The sequence below is a fragment of the Perissodus microlepis genome, chromosome 14 (genome assembly GCF_051167445.1).
Source record: "Perissodus microlepis isolate ML-2025 ecotype Zambia chromosome 14, ASM5116744v1, whole genome shotgun sequence".
Classification (NCBI taxonomy): Eukaryota; Metazoa; Chordata; class Actinopteri; order Cichliformes; family Cichlidae; genus Perissodus; species Perissodus microlepis.
Genome location: NC_140474.1, coordinates 26159389 through 26178362, shown reverse-complemented (window position 1 = coordinate 26178362; position 18974 = coordinate 26159389). Strand labels below are relative to the sequence as shown.

The following is an 18974-nucleotide window of genomic DNA, read 5'->3' as shown; positions in this document are numbered from 1 at the left end:
CATGACTTAATCATGCACCTCTGTCATTATTGCATTTTCCTCTTTCTTAAACCCCAAATGCCATCTTGGACTTTGATTATTACTGCGTTTACAATATGGGTGCTAAAAACCATAATGTCTCAAATGACCAATTAGCTCTCACGTCTGTTTTCTAGGAATGCAACTTGAATATTATTGAATGTGTGTGTGTGCCTGCATGTGTGTGGCAGAATGCCCAGAGGGTCACTTTGGAGAGCAATGCAGTCAGACCTGTGAGTGTCAGAACGGAGGCCAGTGTAACCATGTGACTGGGAGATGCAGCTGCACAGCTGGGTGGACCGGAGATAGGTGCCAACTGCGTGAGTGGCTCATCAGTTAAACTGCTAATTTCTGAGCATGATGAACGTAATGTCAAAGAAGTCTATTTTTCAAACCACTGGGCTGTGTTGTAGAACTTTTTGGCAGTATAAATATCAGTCAGCAGACTCTGAAAACTGACGTTAGTCATGTTATCTATCTCGGGAATCTCTTGGCGCAGTTACTGCACTTGCAGAAACGAACTCATGATATAAGAAAGGCTAGAAAAATATAATAGAACGTTTACAGTCAAAACTCAAATGCTTATACTATGTTGTGTGTATTCAGCCTGTCCTGCAGGACAATATGGAGAGCACTGTTCAAGTCAATGTCTGTGTCAAAATGGAGGGATTTGTAACAGGATCAGTGGCCGGTGCTCCTGCCCACTGGGATGGACTGGAGCAGCTTGTGAATTGGGTGAGTCTGACAGTACTACGGATTAAACTGCGTTGTTTACAACTTTTCAGCTGCCAGTTAATGCAAATATCTAATCAGCCAATCACATGGCAGCAACTCATTCCATTTAAGGATGTAGACATGGTGAAGACCACCTGCTAAAGTTCAAACTGAGCATCAGAATGGAGATGAAAGGTTTAAGCAGCGTTAAACGTGGTTGTGGGTGCCAGATGGGCTGGTTTGAGAATTTCAGAATCTGCTGATCTGCTGGGATTTTCCCACACAACCATCTCTATTGTTTGCAGAGAAAGGCAAGAAAAAGAGACAATATCCAATGAGCGGCAGTTGTCTGGGAGAAAATGTCTTGCCTGCAACTTGTTCAAAATGCAGCCGCAAGGCTCCTGGCGGGTACTAGAAAGAGAGAGAATATTACCCCGGTACTCGCATCTCTACATTGGCTACCAGTTAAACATAGAATTGATTTTAAGGTTTTATTATTTGTTTTTAAAGCCCTCCATGGTTTGGCTCCAGGTTACATTTCAGATCTTCTTAGCCTGCACTTACCCACTCGATCTCTGCGCTCCTCCAGTCAGATGGTTTTATCAGTTCCACACTCCCAGCTCAAATCTAGAGGTGACAGGGCTTTCTCCATTGTTGCCCCGAGACTCTGGAATAGTCTTCATAAAATTCTCTTCATCCTTGGAAGTCTTTAAATCGAATCTCAAGAGCTACTTATTTTCCAAGGCTTTTGGATCTCTTTGATATTACATGTCTTACAATTCTTTTTTTTAAAAAAATGTTTTCTTTCTATTTTAATTCTTTTATTATATTATCCCTCTGTTCAGCACTTTGGCCGACACTTGATGTCTTTTAAATGTGCTATATAAATAAAGATGACTTGACTTGCTGATTTTAAAGGTCAGAGGAGAAGGTCCAGACCACTTCAAGCTGACAGGAAGGCAACATTAACTCAAGTAACCAAGGAAGGCAGAAGAGCATCTCTGAACAAACAACACATCAAACCTTGAAGCAGATGGACTCCAGTAATAATAATGGATTGCATTTATACAGCGCTTTTCGGGGCCCTCAAAGCACTTTACAATTCCACTATTCATTCACTCTCACATTCACACACTGGTGGAGGCAAGCTACAGTTGTAGCCACAGCTGCCCTGGGGCAGACTGACAGAAGCGAGGCTGCCAGATTGCGCCATCGGCCCCTCTGGCCATCACCAGTAGGGTGAAGTGTCTTGCCCAAGGACACAACGATCGAGACTGTCCGAGCCGGGGCTCGAACCGGCAACCTTCTGATTACAAGACAAACTGCCAACTCTTAAGCCACGATCACTCAGTAGCAGAAGACCACACCATGTGCAACTCCTGTAAGCTACAAAACAGTAAACTGAAGTTACAATTCACTAAGGTTAACCAGAATTAGAAACAGAATATTTGAAAAACTATGATGGGCCTTGATTTCTGCTGGAACATTCAAATAGGACATTGTATCGCCTTGTATCAGCAGTTCAGGCTGGTGTTGTTGGGATACTTTATTGGTCCCTTCGTACCAACTGAGCATTGTTTAAACACCACAGCCTTCAATGCTGACCACGTCATTCCCTTTGTGACCAGTTTGTGTACTTTCTGATGTCTTCTTCCACAGCAGGATAAAGTGCCATATCACAAAACTCCAATCATCTCAAACTGGTTTTTTGAACATGACAGTGAGTTCACTGTACTCAAATGACCTCCCCAGTCACTGGATCTCAATCCAACACCTTTGGGATGTGGAACGGGACATTGACATCATGGATGTGCAGCTGACAAATCTGCAGCAACTGTGTCATGTCAGTGTGTATCACAATCTCTGAGGAATGTTTCCAGCACCTTGTTGAATCTATGTGGTGAAACAGGCAGTTCTGTAGTCAACCGGAAAGTCCAACTCACTACTCAAAAGGTGTATGTAATAGAGGGATAGTGAAAGCACATTGTAGGGAAGCTAAGAGAAACAAAACTTTTTTTTTCTTGATTAAATATTTTGTCTTTCTGTCCCTGTCTTCATAATTTGGTGCCTTGGAAAAGCCATGTTGTATTTATGTGATAAATTATTACTTGAATGTAACTTTTCTCTTAACCTTCCTTTCCATCTGTCCCAGAGTGTGAAGAAGGGCGTTATGGAAAGAACTGCACCGAGGTCTGCCGCTGTATGAATGGAGGGAGATGCGACAGAGTGACAGGAAAATGTGTGTGTCTCCATGGTTGGACAGGAGACCTCTGCCAGTCAGGTGATTTCCTATACTTACAGCATAGTTGTTTTATCATAATCTAGTACCTGCTGATGCAGGTTTTTTTTCAAAGACACATAAAATTGTAGCCTGTCTCTCAACGACTAATTTAATAGTCGACGCATCGTTTGAAGCTTTGTAAGATCACAAAAGACGCAGGAATAAGTAGTAGGATTTAAGAGTGTAATAACGGACTGAAACAGAAGATGGCAGCACTGCATGTACAAGGATGCCAGCTGCCGTTAAACCCCGAAGAAGAAGAAGTAGCTCTGTCCCAGAATTCATAGCGCAGCCCAGCTCAGTTTCCAACAATGGCGGCAGCTAGTTAGTTTTAATGTTACTCTTATTATTCTTTCTGGGTCACAAAATAAACGTTTAACATATTTTCAGGCGAGAATGTAGCTGTGTAAACCTCAAATATCTGCTCAGTTTATCAAGACACCACATATTTTCAAAAGCGCTCCGACGTTTTCAGAGACGTCTGTTACCCACTAGCTCGATAGCTAGCCGGGGCAAGGCTCACTAGAGTCGTGAGAACACCGGACTCCCGGCTTCAAACCCACCTCCATCTTTCGCTACTCAGGTTAAACATATATAAGTCACTTAGATATTTTATTGTTTGGCTTTTTTTTTAGTATTTTATTTGTTCCTGAGTAAATCGGTTTGGCTGAGATCAAAGTTATAGTTTTTACACAGCTGAATAAACGTCAGGCAGACAGCTGATTATCAGAAGTGTGAGATGCTCCAGAATTTACTCCGGTGTCCCGTTATATGTTAGATATCAAGGAGCAGACGGCTGAGTTTATTAAACTTCACCTAAACAATCTGCAAATTTCATTAAAATTTAATAAACTATCATCTTGTCTTTATTTTTAGTTAGCACCTTAAACACTTACAGCTGTAAGCTAATGATAGTTATATAAGAGCAGATGCTGCTGGTGCAATAAGCTGTAGCTTTACGTCCAATGGATGATGATCTGATTAGTCAATTAATCGGTGACTAGTCGACTATCAAAATAATCGTTTGTGGCAGCCCTACTTCCAAGCATATAAAAGGTAAACATCTTCTAAAAGTGCATCCTTGGCTGTGATGTTGCATGCTAACCGCGAGCGCTTGTGTTTTTTGTCTGAAGCCTGTTCTAAGGGATTCTTTGGGGAGGGTTGTGAGCAGAGGTGTGACTGTGCCCATAGTTCGAGTTGCCACCATGTGACAGGCCGCTGTGAGTGCGTGCCAGGCTGGAGAGGAGCCAGGTGTGACAAATGTGAGTGCGTACAGGACTGAGGAAATTGCGGCTGAATGAAACTGGCACTAAAGAACATAAGAGTGAAGTGACTGTGTGTGTGATGTGTGTATTGACTGACAGCCTGCCTCCCGGGGTTCTACGGTGCTTCCTGTGCCCAGCGGTGTCAGTGCCAGGCTGGAGTGTCCTGTCACCATGAGACGGGGAGCTGTGGCTGCCCAGCTGGACTCACAGGGTCTGGCTGCCAGAAAAGTAAGAAGGAAAACAAAACCTGTCTGAATGAATTCTAATCATGAGGTGATTAGTGGCTTGCTTGCTCAATTTTTAGATCTTAAATATCCACAGACTTTCACTAATGTCCTTTACCTGTAACAGGTAGTCAGGAGAGTATACCTACATGGCTTACATTTGAGGCCATTTAGCTACCTTGTTGATAAAAACACTGTCGCCTTGAAACAAACCAATTGTGTGCTTGTGAGAATGTTTCATTATTCAAACCGTACCCTTAAGGAGTGTATATAAGCAGCGTCACTCCTCAGCCCTTCACCGCACCTTGTACTCACCCACCCTCCTCCCCTTCCTTACGGCCTCAGCTCCCTTCCTCTCCTCACACACTCCCCAGACATCTGATAAATGTTACACACCGGTTGCCAAGTAAAACAGAAGGCATTGTTTTTGTCTCCTCGGCGGCGGATAAGGGCTTTTGGAAGGCAGACATGCATAATGACAGCACCGTAATTGCCTCTTTAGTCTGGAGTCCTTTCTTATCTGTCCCCCACGCTGCCTGCTGCTGCCTGACTGAGTAGCTTAGTGCTGCGGTCTCACCCGAAAACATGCTCGGTTCACAGATTCATCTTGTTCCCTATGACTGATTGTCTGGGGACTTCATTCATTATTGTGATGAGCGCATATGTATGTATGCAGACAGGGTGTGTGAAAGAATGTCCCTCTGTGTTTGCCTGGGTTTGAGCACCAGGGAAAGTTGCTGCGAGTTTTGGTGTCATTAGCAGTCAATACTGAATGTCCCAGTATGTTCGCAGGATAATCTGAGGAAGGAAAGGGAAACGGCATGCGTCTTTGTTCCCACATACTATTGAATGTGTGCATAAAGGCCTTATCTGCTGCCGTAATTTCACCAGCACTATGGATATCTGCACAATGTTTCTTTTCGGGTGTGCAATTCTCATCAGGGATAACAATGAAAAATTAAGACTGCATTTGAGGCTCATTCCTTTTCATTTTTATTTATTTTATTTATATCCAGAAATACGTATCTTCTTTTAACAAAGCTTTAATTAACACACACTTTTTAGGCTAAAAATTAACAATAGGATTTTCAAAAGCTTACTAATTAACATGCTTTTAAACTGCACTGCAGCCCCAAACGTCTTTAGATATTACCAATGGTAGGTTCGGGTCAGAAGGCAAATACCCGACACAGCTACCTGTAAGCACCCCAGCACAAAGTTCATTTTAGGTCTTTTTACACTGATTCACAACCTGCTGCGCACTCTTCTTCAGGCAGCACTCATTCCTAAATCAGTGTCAGTATTTCCATTGGTAAGAACACAGCCCACTCTACCCACCTCAATCTCTGTGCTCCATTTGACGCTTGGAGAGGTTCAGACAAACAAAAAATCATAATATATATCTACACACAAACATATATATATTATAAAGATATTAAATTATAAGCATAATACACTACCGCTGTCTTTGATCCAGCCATGAGAGGTTAGTTGTTCAGCTGACCTGTGCATCGAAGATTTATCATTCACCTTTGAACAAAGAAGGTAAATGATCCCAAAAATTGCTTTTTACATTCTTCTGTTGTGCTGATGTGCGTGATGTGCTGCCGGTTTGATCATTTTAGCCTGCCCTGCTGGAGTGTTCGGACAAAACTGCAGCAAGCTGTGCCAGTGTTCAGGAGACCAAGAGCAGTGCCATCCGGTGACGGGGAAATGTAGCTGCTTGCCTGGTTATTATGGGCCGCGATGTGGGCTAAGTAAGTATACTGTTAATCTTCTGTTGCAACCACTGGCTAATAAGACGCACCTGCTATTATTCATTTATTTATTTAGTTTTTAATAAAACAGGAAGTCTAATGAAATAACTATTGCTGCGGAGTATATATTTGGCTACACTTTAGATTTGCATGACTCAATGATATGTTTAATTTAAGCCAGTAATAGTTTTGTGTGTCTGGTTTTTCTGTAGGATGTAGAGCGGGGACTTTTGGGCCGAACTGCAAGTCCAGGTGCAGCTGCATCAATGGTGGTCGCTGTGACTTCAGGACTGGTTCCTGCTACTGTCCTCCTGGCTTCATAGGCAGCGACTGCAGCTCAAGTAAGTCAAGAAAGCTTGAATATCATTGTCCTCTAATAAAAGAGCAACAAAGCGAGTCATATTTCTGCCTACTTATACTTATGGTAAATGGCCTGTATTCATATAGCGCTTTACATATCCAGTCATCCACCCATTCACACACTGGTGATGGCAAGCTACATTGTAGCCACAGCCACCCTGGGGCGCACTGACAGAGGCGAGGCTGCCGGACACTGGCGCCACCGGGCCCTCTGACCACCACCAGTAGGCAACGGGTGAAGTGTCTTGCCCAAGGACACAACGACCGAGACTGTCCAAGCCGGGGCTCGAACCGACAACCTTCCGATTACAAGACAAACTCCCAACTCTTGAGCCACGATTGCCCTTATAGCTTGCTTATTTGGAGTCACAGTCTTTCTTTTATCCTGTCACCCTCCCCTCACTCCCAACCAGTTGCGGCAGATGGCTGGCCTACCTGAGCCTTGTTCTACTAGGGGGGGTTTTCCTGCTACAAGGGAGTTTTTCCTTCCCACTGTCACCAAGTGACAAACCTTGATTTTCTCTGTATTATTGTAGGGTCTTTATCTTACAATATAAAGTGCCTTGAGGTCAATGTTGTTTTGATTCAGTCCTATATAAATAAAATTGAATCTAACTGGATTGATTTAGAGACTTTTTTTGATACAACCATTCTTTATGTTGCGTTACAAAATTCTGGTCGACATCAACTGAAGTAATGCAGATGCCTGTAAAATTAATACATGCATAGCTTTTAATTTTCTCTTTCATATGAATGAAAGCATATCTATTCATGCAGGTTGTCCAAGTGGATACTATGGCAAAGACTGTGCTAAGATGTGCACGTGTGGGGAAGGAGGACAGTGTCACCCAGTAACCGGGAGGTGTATCTGTGGCCCTGGTAGGATGGGATTGTCCTGCGAGCAAGGTAACGTTAAACTGAGGATGGTTATTTGCAGTATATTAGTGCAAAATTATATATTTGCAGAATTTTAGATGCAAAGTGGCAAGAACAGTGCTGCACATCAGAAAATTATATTCAAATAACTACAAGAGTAGTTTCAAGACTGACTCTAAACAGGATGCATACTGGCACATTTAACATTTTGCAGCAGCTTTAAAGCAAGGAGAAATGACTGCTAGATTACAAGTGTCACCTCGCTGTTCAACTTTAAGCAGAACCATATCACACATATCAAACAGGCTTTATATTTAGACATTTTTCTTTTACAATCCTCTCGAGTTTACAGAGAGTCACCACTGAGACTGCCATGCATCATTAGGAACCACTGGCTCTAATGAGTTCTTTAGAAACAGGACACTTAACTAGAAATGAGAAACAACCACTAAAATGAGGGTGTAGTTTTCAACATTTTCCCTGTGTATTTAAGTTACAAATTCTCCATTTCCTCAGTGTAAGCGCTGCGATGATCACAGGGCTTTTATTCCCACTAAACAGAGGCAGAGCTGAGTTTTCTTAATCTCTCCTTTTATCAGCAATTCAGCTGGATTGCAAACGGGGAATTTCCAGCGCTGCCTGCACTAAATGTTCTCGTCTTCAGCCTCCTGCATGTACTTGGACATACCACCTCTTAGGTTCCTCTTGTTGAATGTTTACATAAACCTAAAGTGGCTCATTCTCTGTGTTCCGTGTCGCTGGATTTGGCAAGGAAGCAAATAAATAAACAGGGGAATCAAAGACGGCTTGCTTATTGTTTTCCCAATCTAAATTACCCAGAGAAACATGATTATTCTTTTATATCAGCGCCAAATTAGGCTACTTTGCCATCTCTTTAGAAACTGTTGCTTAAATAAACATGAGCGTGGTTAGTGCAGTCGCGTTTGTGTGTGTGTGTGTGCGCGTGCGTGCGTGCGTGTGTGAAAGAGACAAGGGAGAGCGCGAGCTGTGCACTGTGTGTGTTTTATGTTTGGTGCACCCACTAGTGCTTTTGCTGAACAGAAGAGTTCTTGTGTATTATGATGTTTCCTGAAAATTGTTTCTCCAGTGTGTCCCAGGGGGCGCTATGGCATGCAGTGCAGAAACGCTTGCAGCTGTCGGAACGGGGCTTTGTGTGACCCCAGTGATGGGTCCTGCAAGTGTGGCCTCGGCTGGACTGGACCCCGCTGTGAGACAGGTACTCCAGATATTCCACAATAAAAAAAAAAAAATCCTAAACTCAGCAAAATTTGATTGTGGTCATTTCCAATTAAAAGCCAACAACAAACTTTATATTGCAGTAGTTTGCAGTAGTTTCCCCATTATTAGCTACATGATGGACTTCAGTCTGCATTTATGAAGAAGACATTTTTCCCAGTTTTAATGTTTTCAGTGTTTAATGTTTGATGCACACATTTTTTACTTTTTTACTCCAATAATCATCACTCAGGCTTATATGTCACATTTCTTTCTAGTGTTATCAACCCATTGTGTGTGTCTGTGTGTGTAGCCTGTCCACAGGGTAAATATGGGCTTGATTGTGCACAAGACTGTCCATGCCTCAACAATGGGACCTGCGACCGCTTCACTGGCAGCTGCAGCTGTACTGCAGGATACTACGGCCACTCCTGTCAACACAGTATGCAAACCCTCACTCGAAATAAAGAAAAGAAAACTTGGTTATAAGGTTACTAGAAGTCCCGTAGACGTTATGAAATGTAGATCTTTTTCAAGCTCCCCTGGTCACATAGAAGACTGAATGAATCCAGATAAAACACCTTTTTAACCAACCTAAATCCTCTGTCTTGTGTTCCTCCCAGCGTGCCCATCTGGGTTTTTTGGAGTGAATTGCGCACACACCTGCGTTTGTAAGGTGCTGCAAGCGTGCGATCCTGTGACAGGCAAATGTGCGTGTCCACCGGGCTACCATGGCTCACAGTGCCAAAGACGTAAGTATGTTACATGCAACTACATGGGAGTAAAGGTTAAACGAGTAACAAAGAGGGATATTTGTAATTCAGCATGTCTGCGAAGACTTAAAACACAGCAGTGCTCACAGTCACATGTTTGTGCTCATTGTTAAATGGCCACCTGGATAGCCAGCTGCGACTGTACATGGGGAGATATGAGCATGAATGAATGAGAGACTTCCAGCAAAATGTGAGTGTGTGGTGGCTGGCAGACAGGCTGTTAGGTAGGTGGGCAGGCAGGCTGGTTATTTGAGACAGGTGTTTCCCTACTGCTTAATGCATTCTTGTTACATCCTCATGCCCTCCTGCAAGCTCGTGGGGCTCTCAGCCCCAGTTTGAGTGCCTTAATGGCCACTTCAGTACCAGCAGGAGATAGGACTGAGCACTGAAGAGCAGCTAGAAGGTAGCCACATGCCTCAGACACCGACCTGGATCGATCAGGGTGTTTGTGTCTATCTGAGAAAATGTTTATGCACAGTTTCTAAATGCTGTTGTTAGTATGTGAATCCATTCATTTCCATTAAATTTATATTTGCATGTGTGCTAAGAACTAAATTTCAATTTCCAAAATGTTTATTAAATGTGTTAATCGACATCTCGTTCTAAAAGCTTTACTTTGTGGGATTATGTTAAAAAAAAGGATATTTTTATGTATACACGTGTTATCAACTACTTACAGGAGGTTTCAGTGCACTCCCAGTCTATTCGTGTCTAATGAAGCAGTTTCCGTGTAGTTAAAGAACTTGAATGATCATTACTGCATTTTTCAAAGTATGCGTGTGAATGTTTCTGTTTTTTCTTCTCAGGATGTGAGGCTGGCAGCTTTGGACCAAACTGTGAAAGATCATGTGACTGTGCTGGCGAGGCCCCATGTGACCCATCGACAGGACGCTGTCTCTGTCCCCCAGGAAGAACGGGGCACAGATGTGAAAAAAGTAGATATTACTTTTATTAACACGATTCACTTAAATCCAAAATAGATATTAATAAAAGATCACTTAGGGTGTCTTGCGTCAAGTCTTTCCTTTCTTCGAATTTCCTAATTTCTTTCACTGTGCCTTGTTGGGTTTTTTTTTTCTCAGCCTGTGACGAAGACCGTTTTGGCCCTGAGTGCTCCCTGCTGTGTCGCTGTTCTGACAGGGCTCGCTGTGATAGGGTGAATGGACGTTGCCTGTGCCCGCTCACCTGGCTTGGCCCTACATGTAGTGAAGGTAAACACACGAAGAAAATAGATACTTGCACTATGAGACGCAGCACTATACAAAAGACTTGAGCAACCTCTAATTTTTGCATATGTGTGGAAGTAAATGGGAAATAGGTGGAGGAATTTATTGAAGTCTGCAAACATACATGGAAATACAGCATACAAGGAAAAATACAAGTAGTCTTCAGGAATAGTTCTTCAGGCTTCTTGAAGGACATTCAAAGCTGTTCTTTGGATGTCGTCTGCCTTTTGTTCTCTGTCAAGATGATCACACACTGCTTCAATAATGTTGAGGTTCAGGCTCTGGGGAGGCCAATCCATCAATGATTGTGTTGCACTGTGTGCTTTTACTGCATTATAAGTGTGTCTGGGATCATTGTCATATTGAAAAGCCATTGCCAATCAGATCATTTCCAGATGGTATTGAATGGTGGATCAAAATCTGATGTAATCTGATGATCATTACATCACTTTTAAAATGATTTGGTTTTAGGCCTTCCACTTCTTTGTTTTGTCTTCCATTTGTCAAGTTTCCTCATTTTTTGTTTTAGGATAGATTGCATAATATATATTGCATGATATATCTCATATCACTCTTTTATCTATGAAACTCATGGGAACCACCTTGGTGGTACAAAAATACTATGTTATGTCTGTCAAACTGTCTATTGCATTTTTTGTAGATTCAGTTAAATAAGAGGGAACAAAGCTGCTAGTAGCAAAGTGCCTGAAAATACAGTTCAAAATTAGTTCTCTGCTAAGTTGTCTGTTATATCGCAAAACAAAAAAAAGAAAGAAAAAACATGCCTCTAAAATTGATCAGGCACAAGAACTGGAATTAAAAAGACTGAAAAATTAGCCAATGAGTGAAAATGTTTTTGAAAGACCTTCAGAAAGCCTGGGGAACTATCAAGACTACTTAAAATCACAGGAAAGTACAATATAAAGAAATGAGGTGTGACTCAAGACTTTTGCACAGTATTGTAGACACAGACAACCATGTATCATTACACGAGAGGACTACAGATTATCTGCCTAACCTCTATCATCATTTAACCTTAAAGAGTGTCCTCCCCTTTCAAATTAACAATTCACATTGTGAACACTGACTTTTTGTCCCCTTTTGGGAGACACCAACCCATAATGTGTCTCTGTAAATCCACTCAAGTCCCCACAACATGACTAATACCTGACCACACACACGCACACACTCACACACACAGAAAACATAGACACCCAGGGTCAAGGGCTGTAAAGCTGAACCAGCTTTAGTGAAATACTGTGTCATGAAGTGTGAGAGGCTGAGCCCCATCACTCTGTGTGTCACCCTGTCTCTCTCAATAGCTGCTCCCGTCTCCTGACAGTTATTTTAATCTGCACCCAGCATGAAGCCAGTCTTGAAGCTGTCTTCATTTTACCTCCTCAAAGCCAAGCGCACGGGGAGACTACGTAGCAGTTACTTCTCCTCCAAAATCCCCAGAACATTTGCTTTTGATTTGCAAATAGTGCTGATGTCTTCTTGCCTTTTTTTTTTTTCTTTTCAGCACCGCTCCACCAAACCCCGGGAGTGCTGAACTTCTCTGTGTCCCAAAGAAAGAGAAGAACAGGCAGCAAAACCACATAACCCAAGCAGAGGTACAAACATCTGACTGGGTGTTCAAACACAGGACTTGGCTCAGTGAAGCATTACTCAGATCATCTCGGTAAAGGTAATGCTGGTGTTAATATGTTCGCTCAAACTTGTAATCGGCTGTCAGAAACTGGCACTCAATCACCAAATCCCAAGCTTGGGGGCGATCAACTAGTGGACCTGGCATGTGAGAGGCCTTCAAAGGAGCATGAACTCAAACGTACCCAGTCAATCTAAAATTAAAAGTTCAGAGTTACACAAGCTCCTTAGCAACACACACACATACACAAATACCTGAATTACATTTGTTACTGACATGTGATTCTTTTCATCCACTGCCACTTTTTTTATGTGGGTGTCCATAAAAGGCTTAATGTTTTGTGTAAAAGAATACCAAGCATATATCTATGTAAAAATAAAAATGTATGAAACAGATTTAGAAATACCGGGGCAGCTTGTTTACTTATTTTAAAACACAAAAGATGAACACATACAGAAAAAGTCAACACGAGACACAAAAATATGGTCCAAAAGTGAAAAAATCGAATATTTTATGTGCACCAAAGTGGCCTGTTAAATACTGGAAAGAGTCTCGCAGTGGTGCTTGCACTTTTCAGATACAGTTTTTTGCATTTTAATGTTAACGCTTTTCCCTCTGAAAAGAATGAAGATCAGATAACCAGTTCATTTGTGAAGAAGCTGGCTCTGGGACACGATAATGGCCCAATATTCATCTCAACTCACTTTAAGGTTAAGTTTGGCTTGACCAAATTTCATTTCCCTGCAATTCAAACACTCAATTTATTAGCGCTGACCACAGGTTTTCCTGGTGCAGTGCTGGTCGCGAGTCATTACATTTAAACTTCTTTCAGATTTGTGTTCGCCGAGTGAGCTGCTGACACAGAGGTGGGCAATTTTACAAAAAAAACCCCAAAAAACAACAACAAAAGAAAATGTTACTGCACTTTTCTCTGGACTTACAGTAGTAGAAACTCATTTCACCCTTTCACTACTGCACTACTTTTACAAGACATTTTATCTCGATTGGTGTTCGTCTGTTTTTATTTTTTGTAAAAAACTGTATTTGTATTATATCTCAGGTTGGTGCCAGTTGTATCACTCGTAACCCTACTGTGCTCATTTCCTGGCATATCAGTGGTGCTACATTGTTTAAAAGAGAAGATACATTTGATTTATCAGCCAGTTAGTATGTTTCATTTTGTCATCTGTGACAGTGCCGTGAACCAAATAAATAACAACAAACACATCTGTGGACATTTCCTTTAACTAACCATCTATTTTTTTTGTAATGTGTGCTATGAACGCAGCGTTGCATGGTATTGATTTTTGTGATCCCTAAGTTGTGTGGGCTGGGGGTTTGGGGGTGGGGGGGCAGTAAGGTATGGATGGAGGTTTCAGCTGTCATTGAGAGCTATGGGATTATGTGGCTCTTAGTGTGTTTGTGTGTGTCAGTGTGCAAATTTGAGCAAGGCAACTACCAGACATCTCTCATCATCAGCCTGGGCAGGGTCAAGCATTAAGGCCATGCCTGCCTTCCTGATAGTAAACGGTGGGTTACCTGAGCTGAGTGTTTAGGTGTGTGTGTGTGTGTGTGTGTGTGTGTGTGTGTGTGTGTCAGCATCAGAGAGCAAGTGCACTCTCCCTGAGGCATTTTTCATGTCCACTGGAGCGTTTTCTCTCCCGTTGGCCAACGGCGGCTGTAGTCTGGCACTGGCGGGCAGGTGCCTGGACCATACATGCACCCTATATCCAGGACGTCCTGGGTTGAGTGATGGGTGAGCGAGCTCAGTACCAGAGGACTCTCCCCCCACCCCACCCCAAACACTCACTCTCCAGTGAGGCTGATGGATGGCGGCGCGCTCCTGCTTGCCCCATGTTGTGACAAGCAGCAGATGTTCTCCAATAATGTTTATCGGCTGGGCCTTCATCTTCAGATGACACACACCTGTTTCCAGTCAAACACGCCCAGAGAGGCCATCCATCCACCGAGCTCTGGGTGGCCGCTGCACCACCGTATCAGCCTCTCCACAGCAGCACGCTGGGCGAGCAGCACCGTAAATGAGGAACTGGCATGGCAAAATATCTAATCTAAATGGCTACAAACAAGAGATGCTTACCACGCTGTTGTGCAGAGGCATGGCTCTTCTAGTACTGATACTGCATTGATACAGTATGTTTCAGCGTCCTTGTTTTTTTGTTTTGGTTTTCTTTTGCATGATTTGAGATATGAAAAGCTTTTTGAGAGTGCCAGAATTTCAAAGGACACTTTTGTTTTATTGCAAGTAAATGAATAAAGCATGGCCTTTGTGCAGAAAGACTTTACGAGCGAACACAAAATGCCCCGCTGTTGCACGCATGCTGGCTTATCAGGGAGTGAGAAAAAGAGAGGGCTGGAGGAAACTGTCGATGAAATAGCCCGTAAAAGGTAAGATCGCATCATGGGTACTTTTTCGCTGTAATTAAGCATACGCCACTCTTTGCAAGAGAGATTCTATCACTTTGCTGCCATAGCTTCACGTCCCAGAGATAATTTCTGCCCCTCTGCGTTGAACCAGATCTCCCAGAAGGCCACAGTGTTTTGAACTCCAGCTGACAAAGCTGTCTGCTCAGATAAAAGAGTGAAGGGGAAATCATTTCAACACGTCCTGCACCATTTGTTTGGTTGCTGCCTGAAAAAATAAATCTTAAATGTCGGGGATGTAAAAAAGATTTGTATCAAGAAACTCTCCCACACTCTGGGGCCGCGTGGTGTAAAGAGCGTATCTTTGGTTTAGATATGTCGGCTTGTTTGACTACAAGCCTGAAGAAAGGTTGACTCTTTTTTTTTTTTGTCTTTCAGCAGAATTTATGTTATCACTTGCTCTAACTAGACACTCACTATATTTGAAGTTTATTTGATTAACTGGGAGAGTTTTTAAACCCAAATTTTGGAGGTAGGTGCACATTGCTACTTCCACCACTGGGGGGAGCTCAGCACAGAAAACTTTGACAGAACTCTGATTCAAGTGAGTGCACATAAATGAATGGATCATGCTGTATGCTAATTAACATCAGCATATATTGTCAGTTTTGTGCTGCAAACATTTTATGTTTAAGTGACTCCAGAAGTACCAAAACCAAAATATGCATGCCCAGTCCTTCAACAATGGAGCCGATAGCCTCTAATCTAATCCATGAGCAAGAGAGGAGATGATTTCAATAGCAGGCCTCAAGTGGTTCTGCCACCACGCCTATCCTGATTAGACTCGTCATATTAAAACCATGTGCACGGCTGGGCTGCTTTGTCTCGGTCTGTTCCTCGGGACTCTACTGAGTGTCCATCAATAACACTAATGGCCCGTAGCCTCCAGGGAGAAAAACGAACAGCGTAATGAAACCACAACCTTAAACTCTGCTGCTTTCCAAGAGAGAAGAAGAAGAACAAGTAGCGAGGAATTGGTTTGGTTTACCTGCAGTTGGTTGTCCTGTACACACATGGTACATAGACAGAGGACGCGCTACCGTAACTGTAAACACAACAGAAAGTTGATGAGGTGGTTTGCGGTGTCTCCCCACTCAAACACACACACAAGCACACACTCAGAAACACACTTTGGCCAGCTGTTAGCTTTAGTGTCCCTCCATACCAGCCCCTCATTCCTCCCTGAAGGATACACTCCCACACCCCTCCGTGTCTCCTTCTCTGCAATGTTTCCCTTGGTGTCTGAGTCAGCATGGGTGCCAAGTCAATCAATGTGAGAGCTGCCAGCTGTGATGGTCTCTCTCTCTCGCGCTCTCTCTCTGAGGGTGTGATGTATGTTCCAGCAAGCGGAGCAGGGCAACTGCACACCACACGGGGCTGACTGCATGGATGGGTGGAAAAGGAAAGGAAAGAAGGGTTGAGGGGTGAGGAGAGAAAGAAGGAGGGGAAGATAGGAGGGGGGGGGAAAAGAGGACGGTGGCTGAACAGGAGCTGTAATGAGGCCTGATGGATTCTGAGGCTGTGCCAGATGCCCCATTAGCTGAGTGGCTCTGAGCCCCACGAAGCACTGCCCACAGAGTGCCCACCAGACTACACACACACACACTGTAGTGGCACAGCACCTTAAGGGCCTAAACCCTGCGAAACAGAAACACACACACTTCTCACATTTAACTAAAACAGATTGCAGTGACTAATGTACACTCTTCTGTCTCACTTCCTTAGCTGTTTAAACACACACTTACACACACACATTCATCCAGGGCCTTGCCAGCCACGCACGGATACACACTGAGCCCTTTATGAGAAGGTGTGGGTTAATGACGGCAGCGGCTCGTCCCAGTGTGTTGATTAAGTGTGAGTGGACACATGGGTGACACTGGCATGTTCCAATCAACACTGATCAAACCAGTGCACGCGCCAGTGCCAAACACACCCTTGTGTCACTCCGCTGCCCACGAACAATGGAACTATACACTGTGCTGTCCATTCATAATATTTTGGTGCTCTTTCCAGAGCCAGTGCCTTTGGACTTTTGTCTAGGGGAACTTTTTATGTAGGTGATGTAATTACATGGGCAATTTGAATAGCAGCGGGGGCAAGACCTCTGAGGTTCTGGTGGCTTAATGCTGCAGCAAAGTTAGTTGCCAGATGCAGTCAAGGTGTAACGGTTGTTTAGCAGTTTCCTCTATTGCACCTGCAGAAGTGTGCATCATTGCCTTTCTGAACTCATGCAAATTGATTAGAATTATCTCTGAACTTGATGCATATATATTTTTAATTCTCTTAGTAAGTCTCTTAGTAACTAATTAGTAAGCCTCTTAAGACATTGCTTTTTTATGCGATATCTGCCATTTCAGCAGCATATATAACACCAGGGTGATGTGAAGGGGGCACACAAAAGCTGTTTTAAGAAAGGATACCAGTGACTATGTACAATGTAAAAGAAATGTTTTGTAAGTGTAAGCAGACAGAATTCAAATCCTGCTCTGAAGTTCCCCAAGAGCTCCAGAGAGCTTTATAGTGTTATTCAGGTCATTATTTTGGCTTTGAGGCCAACAACTTGACTGCTTTGGTTGACTTTCACTAACCTTATGGTGGTGGTTTTGGCAGAAGTGAGTAAAAAGCTGTAAATATTACTTACAAATTAGGAATTATGTCAAGCAAGCATTCTCAAATTTAGATACCATCCCCATACAGCATGTCTTTTACAATATAATGAACGAACCTCCCACCTCAAAACACTTAATTTCTCGGCTTGTTAACCTTTTTTCTTCGGCAGCCCCCTCTTGCCATATTAAAGAGGCTTGGACAAGGGACACTGGTTTGGTTATCACTAACGATTTATGGGCTGAAGTGTTAAGCCGGATAAAACTATGCTCTGTTAACGCCCGGCTTCAGTTAATTCAATTTAAGGTTGTCCATAGACTGCACTATTCCAAAACCAAATTGAACAAGATTTTTCCTAACGTTTCCCCCAAATGTGTTAAATGTAAACTTGTAGACGGTACTCTTGGCCATCTTTTTTGGTCCTGTTCTACGCTTACAGCCTTTTGGACTAGTATTTTTAGTTTCTATAGCATTGTTTACGATAGGCAACTGTATCCTGACTGTCTTATGGTGATCCTGGGCTGCTCCAGCGACTCCTTGGCACTTCCCTTTGCTGTTCAACAGGCCCTCATGTTTGGTATGGTGATTGCCAAACGTCTGATTCTGGGGGAGTGGAAATCCGCCTCCCCTCCCTGCTTCAAGAGGTGGCTCGAGGAGATGGTCTCCTGTTTATACTTGGAAGAAATTCGGTTCTCTACGTCTGATTCCATGGAGAAGTTCAGGAAGATATGGGGGCCCTTTATAGACCACATTAAGAAGGACAGTTCACGCCCTGGGTCCTGACCATGTTGTTTAAACGGCTTTCATTCTGAGCTGTTGCCCATAACTGTTATTGCATAATTGTTATCGGCTCCTCCTAGCGATCTTTGGATTTGATCTTGTGGATTGGACTCACTGGATTGTGAGTTGTTTGACATGTATACCAGTTGCTTTTTTTTCTTCTCTGCTGTTCTTAATAAGTGCTGGCTGTGTACCCTGTTGTGGGGTTTGTTGCTCTGTTTTTTTTTTTTTGTTTGTTTGTTTGTTCCTGTGTTTTGTTTTTGATTTTGTTTTGTTGTTATTGTCTTTATTGTCTGTGTTCCTCTGTCCCGCTGTTTGTGAATGTGTAAAAATTTTGAAACTTGCATAAATAAATACATTAAAAAAAAGCTATAAATATTCACTTTTACACGACCTCCTCTGTGCCTCAAAACAATCAGTCACACGATGATAGTACAGAACAGGGCTTTCAAACATAATGCCTGCGGGCTAAAATCGGCTGCCCAGTCCAGCGCGCTGGACAGCTTTAGAAATGTGACGGAGTGGATAGATTTTGAATCTCTAACTGTATTTTTAAAGGGTTTTCAGCTTTTGCTGTTGATAACGACCACCCTCATTGTCGCTCACACTACACCACAGTACAAGGAGATTTTGTCAATTAATGAAAACTTTATATTCTAAATTTATAATTACAAGACGGTCTGAGTGATGAGCTACCAGAATCTTTTCTGTCACTTTTCTTTTCATTTATGATTAAGTTTCACTGGTCTGCCCCACTCCAAATC

The 18974-nt window shown here is 42.9% G+C and overlaps 1 protein-coding gene across 1 annotated transcript in view; it reads left to right on the top strand.

Moving 5' to 3' along the window:
- The window catches only part of egfem1 (EGF-like and EMI domain containing 1), a 56568-nt gene extending 42978 nt beyond the window's left edge, over positions 1-13590 (top strand). The window contains exons 25-38 of the mRNA XM_084950943.1: positions 210-338; positions 625-753; positions 2885-3013; positions 4147-4275; positions 4378-4506; positions 6128-6259; positions 6472-6600; positions 7397-7525; positions 8604-8732; positions 9045-9173; positions 9355-9483; positions 10311-10439; positions 10587-10715; positions 12253-13590. Of these exons, the coding sequence (XP_084807069.1) occupies positions 210-338; positions 625-753; positions 2885-3013; positions 4147-4275; positions 4378-4506; positions 6128-6259; positions 6472-6600; positions 7397-7525; positions 8604-8732; positions 9045-9173; positions 9355-9483; positions 10311-10439; positions 10587-10715; positions 12253-12332 (1760 nt within the window). The 3' untranslated portion in view covers positions 12333-13590. The remainder of the gene's footprint in view (positions 1-209; positions 339-624; positions 754-2884; positions 3014-4146; positions 4276-4377; positions 4507-6127; positions 6260-6471; positions 6601-7396; positions 7526-8603; positions 8733-9044; positions 9174-9354; positions 9484-10310; positions 10440-10586; positions 10716-12252) is intronic.
- Positions 13591-18974: the final 5384 nt, after the last annotated feature.